This window comes from Squalius cephalus, assembly GCF_949319135.1.
Source record: "Squalius cephalus genome assembly, chromosome: 4".
Taxonomy (NCBI): Eukaryota; Metazoa; Chordata; class Actinopteri; order Cypriniformes; family Leuciscidae; genus Squalius; species Squalius cephalus.
In genome coordinates this window covers 53503626-53513050 of record NC_137125.1, presented here as the reverse complement: position 1 = coordinate 53513050, position 9425 = coordinate 53503626, and the positions used below count along the sequence as shown (strand labels likewise).

The following is a 9425-nucleotide window of genomic DNA, read 5'->3' as shown; positions in this document are numbered from 1 at the left end:
GATTAAATTTGCCCATCCCAAAATTATGGCATGATTTAAATAAGTCTGCCGTTTCATTCCTTCTGCACAAGCAAACGACCTACTCCACAGGTAAGAAGGATCTTTTCTTTCTCTGTTTTATGATCAGCTTTTATTACTTAGCCTACACTGTAAATTATACTAACATACTGTTTGTAGGCCTATAAGCAAATCTGATTGCATTGCCTGTCATTGTTTGTTTGTTGATGCGATGCACATTTAGACGTGTATGAATTTATGATACTGTTTGGGTATGTCATATAAGTCTTTAGCCTTTGTATTAATAACAGAGAATCATAATAAATAAGTAATTAATGAAACATTTTTGATTTCTTGCATTCTCTCATATTTGTCTGTTTTCTACTGTATTTTCCCCCAATCCACTGTCAGTCAAACTCCTCATTGAATCAACAGACCAAACAACAAACATTTTTCATCACACCGCATAAGATTGAGATCATAAAAATATAAGATCAATAAAATATAAGATTCTGGTTTAAAATTACCTGAGCCTTACCATGGTACTATGTGTCCTGCTTCTCCTCTGGGGTGAGTATTTAATCCGGTCTTTATTATATTTTGAGCAGCTTTGAAAAAAAAAGTTCCTCTCACAATATATGTTTATGCATGTTGAAAATGTAGTAGTATATTATGTATTTTTCTTATTATTTTATTAAGAAATCATAGATCTTTTCTAATTTTGCAAGGTGAGCACTAGTCTACAGTCTCCGTTTATTACATTTTATTTTTCAATGTTTCACATGTAAATGTTTTTCAAAGATACGTATGCTCTTCCAGTTTAGATGTAAAATAGTATTTCACTAAAAACTGAATATGTGTTCTCAGGTCTTCCCCTTTCAAGTACTACAGGCCGACTGAGAAAATTCTACTTTATCGATAAAAGAATGCTTATAAATGATGCACTAAATGCTTGTAGAAGAGACTACACTGACCTCGTCACAATCTATGATGAAAAGGAGAATAATGAGTTAGTTGATATTCTCAAAAGTGTGAATAGTGTGAGTAGTGTGAGTGGTTGGATTGGTGCCAGCAGCTGTAAATGGTCAAATGGTGATCCTGTCACATTCACCAACTACAGCGCCACTTTTAGAGAGGAAAAATGCTGTGGTGCCGTAAACACTGATGGAAGATGGGAGTGTTTCAATTGTGATTCAACAAAAATGTACTTCATGTGTTATGATCAAGGTAATGATCCCTGAGCTGTTTATATCTTATAAATGTCTAAATGTCATACATGAGTAAAATTATTGTCTGTATCCATACAGGGAAAGAATCATACAACTACAGTTTAATCCGTGAAAACAGAACCTGGTCTGAGGCTCAGCTTTACTGTAGAGAGTATCACACTGATTTAGTCAGTATCAGAAATGGGACGGAAAATGATCAGGTGAAGAAAGCAGTAAATGGGAGTAACTCTTTCTGGATCGGCCTCCAATACAATTACAGCTTTTATTGGCTTGATGGCGGACATTCTGGTAACAAACAGAAAAGTTCCTCTCAAGGATGCTTTACATTTCTCACAAAAGCGAAGAATCCACTAGGATCTTGGTTCAAACATAACATAGGCAACTATTCTGCTCTGTGCTACAGTAAGTTAACAAAATATTTTATGCTTTAAAATTCAAGTCTATATGAAACAAAACATGCAACTAATTTTATTTTATTTTTATAATTATTTTCTTCAGAAAGCTTCATTCATGTCAGTGAGAAGAAAATGTCCTGGGATGAAGCTCTGGATTACTGCAACAGTAACTTTTGTGGACTCCTGCGCATCGAGTCTGAGAACGATCAGATAGAAACGGAGCGAGAGCTAAAAAGAAAGAATATCTCCGAGCCAGTTTGGGTGGGACTCAGACAGAGTCGACTCTGGATTTGGATGAACGGGCTTCCTGTGGAAAACTGGAGCAACTGGAAAGGGGAAAGTCCACCAGAACATCAGAATTGCCTCCACTGCGGTGCCATAGAGAAGGTGGACGGTCAATACAAATTGTGTGATAAAGACTGTGGAGAGAAATATAGAGTTTTATGTGAGAGGAAGTAATATAGACCCTTTGGTTTATCATATGCCGTTTTCATTTCCCCTCCCAAACAAGAGGAAAAAGAGTTAATGTGTTCAACAGTAAACAGCTCTATCTTCATTTCTTGTATAATAAAGCTCTCAGTTAGCACTACCCTTACGAAAAAAAAGTATACTTCAAGTTCATTTTATGAAGTATACTTGAGTAATGTTCAAGTATATTTTTAAGTATACTTTATGTAGTAAGTATACTAATGTCAATATGTACTAGTAGTAAACTTGTAAGTGTACTATTTTAATACCGCTTGGGACTAAATTGGCCCACTTGAAGTAAAAGTATATGTTTAAGTGTACTATAAGTGTAACAGTAGTAAACTTTAAGTACACAACTAGTTCATAATTACGTTTCTCATTTGTACTGCAAGTGAACTTATGGGTATACTAGTAGTTCACTATTGTAATACTTGTAGCAACTTTTAAGTATACTCTCAGTAAACTACTAGTTTAGTAGTTTTATACTACAAGTTTACTGAGAATACACTAAAAGAAAACTTTCTAGTATACTTGCGGTATAAAACTACTAAACTAGTAGTTTTCTTTTAATGTACTCTCAGTAAACTACTAGTTTAGTAGTTTTATACTACAAGTTTTCTTTAAGTGAACTTAACATCATACTTATAGTTTACCATTTATATATTATTTTTGCTCTTTTGTAAACTACTAGTTTAGTAGTTTTATACTACAAGTTTTCTTTAAATGAACTTAACATTATACTTATAGTTTACTATTTATATACAATTTTTGCACTTGCAGGCCTATACTACTATGTTCAAATGTTATTTTTTATACTTGAAAAATACCTTTAACTCTACTTTAATTTTAAAAACATTTTTTTAGCTTCATGCATCCTTTTTTATCAACACTTGAATGTCGGTAAGTTTCATAAAGAAAGGCAACATTTTAAACAAAATAGTTGAGAAAATAGTTGAGAAAATCACATTTTTGCCAAAGACTAAGTTATGCCTTGATCAGATTCAGAACGATGATCAAACACAGGTGGAGTAGATCGAGTCCGACACCCCCACAGCTTCAGTCGTTTTTCCTTCATGGGTTAGGCCTACGCTTCATTTCATTTGGAAACATTAAGCAGTTTTGATTTACAAGCTGTTTAATGTTTGATGATCACATTATTTTACATTTGAGTGAGCAATCTTCTATCACATGTTTCAGCTTCTTCTTCTCCTGTGTTTTGATCCGGAGATTCTGTACTAGAAGATGTGTCATAGCGCCCCCTAACGTATACCAGTGAAAACATGGGTAGCTGGAAAATTCAGTCAATGGTGGGGAAAAGTTTAATTAAAGTAAATTCCTATGTACACCAGTGGACTAGCCTACACAAAAATTCAGATACACAGAATTAGAAACATATGTGTTTTATATCAATATTTTAATCAATATTTTAAAACAAAGTTTCATAAGACTGTATAAAAAAACAATGTAAAAAAAGTATATTTAATAGGCTACTCGATCAAGAGTTAACACAACTACAAGCCAAGTATACTTTGAATAATTAAACTTTTAAGTATATCTCGATCAAAAGATTGAGTACAAGTATAGGCCAAATATACTTGGACTTTTCTCTCAGTATAAGTCAAGTACACTTAAGTGTAATTAAGTATATTTTTGAGAAGTATATAAAATGTAGACTGAAAGTATGCTTTCTTCTTTTTAGTTGAAAAGTATACTAATAGAACACTTGAATAAACTTATTTTCCATGCTTATTTTATTTGCTCTATAAGCTCTTCCACCCGAAAGTTTGTTACTATATAAAGCCGAACATGTTAGGCTAGTTTATAAGACAGTGTGTAATATTATGTTTTTAAAAAAGTATTTAATAAGCTACTCAATCAAAATAGTAAACACAAGTACAAGCCAAGAATACTTAGAATACTTAATTATACTTTTAAGTATATCTTGATCAACAAGTATAGGCCAAATATACTTACACTTTTCTGTCAGTATAAGTCAAGTATACTTAAGTGGAATTTGAAGTATATTTCTGAGAAGTACATAAAGTATATTTCTGAGAAGTATATAAAAAGTAGACAAAGTATATTCTCTTATTTTTAGTTTAAAATAAGTATACTAATAGCACACTTGAATAAACTTGTTTTTCGTAAGGGTAACTAACGCTAGTTGCTACTTGGTAATGCTATCCTTAGTCGTCCTGTTGCCTTTTTGGTTTTGATGTTTCTCTAATTTATTTTACCTTTGTAAACCCTTATGTCTCATTCTAAAAATGAATATTAAAAGTTGTTCATGAATGCATATTATATCATTGAGTCCTTTAACTGATAAAATTGTGTTGATATCATTTGTACTCAGAGGTGTCAAAAGTATTCACATTCATTACTCAAGTAGAAGTATAGATACTAGGGTTTAAAAAGACTTCTGTAGAAGTTGAAGTATCAACTCAAGCTTTTTACTCAAGTAAAAGTATAAAAGTACTGGTTTCAAAACTACTTAAAGTATAAAAGTAAAAGTAATGTAAGGAAAAAAATGCCATTAAGGACAAAAGCTTAGGCTTTGCTTAGCTTAGGCCACAGGGGCCTATATAGTGCACTACCCCCAGCTCCTCAAAAAAAACAAATTTTTCTAAAGGCCATATTTGACTATATTTATATAAAAATGTTGATGTTGAAAAATTTGGGATGATGCTATAGGCTACCTGTTTCAGCCGTATATATGCCCATAGAAAATTAATTTTCTAAATAAATAAGCTAAATAAGCTGAGGAATCAGGAAATTAATAGGATAATGTATTAAGGTTTTTAGTCTATATTGACCTTAACAATATGTAAATTATTTAATTCTGTAATGTTACAAATAACTAATAAAGACATGGTGGCAGTTTAACAGAGACTTAACTTTACTCCGCTCATAGTGCAATGCTGTTCCTTGCTTTTTGAAGAAGCCAAACACATGTCTGCATCTTTCATTAAAGGGATATAGTTCACCCAAAAATGAAAATCATTCACTCACCCTCAAACTGTTTCAATCCTGTATGAATTTCTTTCTTCTGATGAACACAAAAGAATATATTTTGAAGAATGTCGATAACCAGACAGTGGATGGACCCCATTGACTTCCATAGTAGGAAAAAAAAAAAAATACTATGGAAGTCAATGGCTACCATCAACTGTCTGGTTATCGACATTCTTCAAAATATCTTCTTTTGTGTTCAGCAGAAGAAAGAAACTGGTTTGAAACAACTCGAGAGTGAGTAAATGACAGAATTTTCATTTTTTAACTAAGTGAACTAATCATTTAACAGAAATTAACTGTTGGCATATGTTTCACATCAATTCTGTCCAGTTTGTCCTGTTGGACACGACAATAAACTGGTGGCAATACTGTCAAGTGCCACTTGTGACCATTGCTCTGAGCCATGTTTTCAGTGTCCTAAGAGCACTGAAACTTCTTTCAGTCCAGCTGATGAGACTGGGGTGATTTGATCAACAGGCCTCTCATTTCAACAAGAGCAGCCTTCAACAGACCAAGCAATGTTATTTTTTCATGTTTTATGGGGACTTTCCATAGACATAATGATTTTTATACTGTACAAACAAACTGTGTATTCTACCCCCCTATAGACTAACCTTACCTATCACAGAAAACTGTCTGCATTTTTACATAACTGTATAGATATTTTACATCAAAAAACAAAAGTCTGATTTAGCTGTTTTCTGAAAAAGAAAAAAAAAAAAAATCCACAAAAGGACAAGGATTTCGGATATTGACATCTTCGTGGGGATATTTTGACCCTATAATGTAGAGTTGCTAGCCTGGGTGCCAGCCCGAACCCCGCCCACAATATTTTTTGGTCGGGAAGTTCGGTCTGGACTCGCTCCGTTGAGGAGCTATTATGCCCGAACAAAAATAGTTCGGACCAATCAAATTGTCAGGGCGGGCTTTATACGATGATGGACAGATGAGCAACGGTAACGTAATCACCTACGTCACCAAAGAGTGCTTGATTTGAATTAGTTTACAACAAAGACGAGTGCAGCTGGAGAATTGAGATTTCACGAGTTCACATTTACAAATAAGTCAGATAGAATAAATGCTTATAGCCTATAAGATTTCACGAGTTCACACAAATAAGTCAGATAGACTAAATGCGTAGCCTATATGACGTGCTGTCCGAGGGCTGTGGGCTCGGTAGCCATACTCCCCCGTGTTCCTGGTTGTGAGAGAACAAGACAAGAGTGAGGATTCGGGGTGGTGGAGGGATGCTGAAAAACTGTCAAGGAGTGTTAGGTAAGTTGACAGAGTGAATATGCTTCCTCATGCTGATATAGGGTAACGTTAGACATGGTATTGTTTGATGACAAGTTGATATTGGATTGATTATTTGTACGTGCTTCTCCCGAACTTTGTTTATGAAACATCATGTGTAGATTCCGCCATCGCGTCTGTTATAGAAGATATCCACAGCGCATTCATTTTAAAAGAGGAACAGAGAGCCGCGACATTTTGTTGGTTGAAAATATGAATGAAGAACATGCGTCATTTACTCCGTTGCTCTGATTGGTTGTAGGTCTATCCAATTGAGTGCAGAGTTTTTTTTTTTTCCTGGTTCGGTTGAGACACGCCCCATAATCAAATCTCTATGGAGCGGTATCAGACTCACATTCTGACTAGAATATGAGTATGACGAAGTCAGGCTATAGAGTTGCACACACTCTCTCTCTCTCTCTCTCTCTCGCTCATGCTCACACACAACACTCACACACTCTCTCTCTCTCTTTCGCTCACACATTTTATATACTTTATTTGGTTCCACATTACAAGTCAAATTTCATTAGGAATCAAATTTTTTAAATAGTCCAACAAAATAAAACAAATCAGCACATTGTTATGGATTAAACCGTTCTAAGGATACAGGAAACATTTTCCAAACAAACATGCTTCCTATAGTTGCTGAGATTGAACAGTACTTCACCAACTGTTTGGCCCTTGTTTTGGAAATCCCCCCAATGCAAAGTCCACGGATCACCAGCCTGTGTACATGACCTAGACTACCAAACACCAGCACAATAAGCCGGCATTTGTACCCAAGGTTCTCAATGATCGATATCAATGACTGATATTTTAGAATCTTAGAGCAGTAAGAGTCCTCCATAAACAAGTAAAATGCACATGACACCTCAAATAGTGTAACTTTTTTTCCATTCTGAGAAATGTTAATAATATCTGGTGTATTAGCAATTCCTAAAAAAATGTTTGCAGGGGAGTTAAACCATTCAGATTGTACAGTAGTATGTTTAAAAATTTGCTCATCACCGACGCAAGGAACCTGAACAGCAATGAGGTCCACAAGTCTATCATGTCTGGCAATATATAGTCCTTTAAGTGATGAACAACTGTTCATGATGTGGGCTACTGACTCCAGGTGTTGAGGGGGGGCATGCAGCATGCAGAGGGGCGAATGGGTGGAGGGAAACCACACTGATAAGTTGTATTTTGTAGGAAGAACCTGCAGACCTGCTTTTACGCAGAAGGTTAGGATCTCCTCACTAATGGTGGCATTGCTGTAGATGGTGTGTGACACCGAGTGGTCCGCACAGGGCAGTTTTGCCAACTTTCCCTGGAGTTTCAGACTGGACCAGTACTCCATATTTTGGGCTCTTTGAATAGACAAGAGAGTCTGGCTTGATGTTCTAGGCTGGAGCAGGAGAACAGTATTGTTATGGTGCAGTCTGGCTTCCACGATGACAGATGAGTCCTCTACGACTGCATCAGAGACCTCTACAGGTCGGCAGTGAGAGATCCACTTCAGGTCAGTGCCTGTCCTCCAGCATAAGTCATTTAAGTCTGGCCAGTCTGATGACACACCAAATCCCTGTGCCCGTCCATCCAGCTTTCCATTGGTCTTTCTTTTAAAACCCAGGAAGCTATCTTCCCCACCGCATGCATGCAGCACCTTCCGTTTTTTTAAAATCCAGCAATAAGGATGCCCTGGCCATCTGCCTCACGCTGGCATCATCACAGTTCAGCATGTTGGTGAGGTGGGACTGTCTTGTGGCGGTGTACTCCCACATGCAGTGTGGAACTCCAAGCCCCCCGTCCTGTCTTTTCTGGAAGATAAAACATCTTGTGGAATGTGTGTTGAGACAAAGCCATTTCCTAACCACGCTTACGGTTTTGTCGTCCATTTCACGCAATACTTTTTGCGGAATATGGACATTTGCAAAAAGATGTTGAATTTTAGAAAACGCCATGTCTCTTATTGCTTGCACTTTTAGAGTAACAGGAAGAGGTGATCCGTCAATAGAATCCAGTCTGGTCATAAACTGATGTGCCATGTCAGTCACTTGCAGACTCCAGTCTCCAGCGATGTTAAACTTGTGGCCCAGATAGTTATAAGTCTCGTGTCTAGTGTACACTCGGAGTGGCTGGTCCAAGATGGTAAAGAAGGGGGATTGGTCAGCCCTGGATCTATACCAACGGTTGCCACCGCTCCTCCTCTCATAGAAAACTGCACATTTACTGTGCTTTACTTGTAGGCCAGACCACATCAGGAATCTGTCAGTGCATGACAACATGTTTTTAATCACGCCTTCATCTCGGATGCGACGACCACATCATCAGCATAGCCCTGGACTGGGTTCGGTGACAGGACGTGGGGTGGGGCATGTGCGCAGAGCCATTTTAGCCACTGATTTATGGCAATGATACAATTCACAGCACTCCATGGACAACCAGTTTTGATTCCTACCTCCAGTGGTATTGGTCTGGTGAGGTCTTTTCCACAGATCACTTGTAGGTAGGAATCACAATACTGTATATATCTTTTATTATGTCCACAAAGATCTTAGGAAGCTGTATATCTTCCAATGCATCAATCATGACTCTATGAGGCAATGTGCCAAAGGCATCTCTAAAGTCAAGGAAGGCAATGTACAGCTTAGCAGATTCATGCTTAAAATCGTCAATGGCAGTTTTTAGGCAAAAAACATGTTCATTCATGCCTTGTCGCTCAATATAAGCTTTTTGTTTATTAGACAGAATTCCAGCATCAACCAGCCAAGGTAATATTCTTGAAAGCAGACACTTCATAAAGACTTTATATACAGATGGCAATAAAGAGATGTCCCTCCATGTTGAGGGATCTTCTGGTACATTGTGTTTCTTCGGTATTCTATGAATGAGTGCTCCCTTCCATGAACTAGGGACTTTACCATTAATCAAACAGGTGTTAAATAGGCTTTTCAATATGTAGCAAGATGTTTGCTTTGTGGCTTTAAGATGCTCGTAAGTAACACCATCTGAACCACTGGCTTTGTTATTGGGCAGATTTACAATT

At 36.7% G+C, this 9425-nt stretch overlaps 1 protein-coding gene across 1 annotated transcript; it reads left to right on the top strand.

Annotated features, from left to right (window-relative positions):
* The first annotated feature begins 1154 nt into the window (after positions 1 to 1154).
* Positions 1155 to 2131, top strand: LOC307157565 (C-type lectin lectoxin-Phi1-like). Its single transcript, XM_079869509.1, has 3 exons — positions 1155 to 1224; positions 1305 to 1628; positions 1725 to 2131. Exons 1-3 carry the CDS (start codon positions 1200 to 1202, stop codon positions 2078 to 2080), a joined length of 705 nt encoding a protein of 234 aa, XP_079725635.1. The 5' UTR covers positions 1155 to 1199; the 3' UTR covers positions 2081 to 2131.
* The last annotated feature ends 7294 nt before the right edge of the window (positions 2132 to 9425 follow it).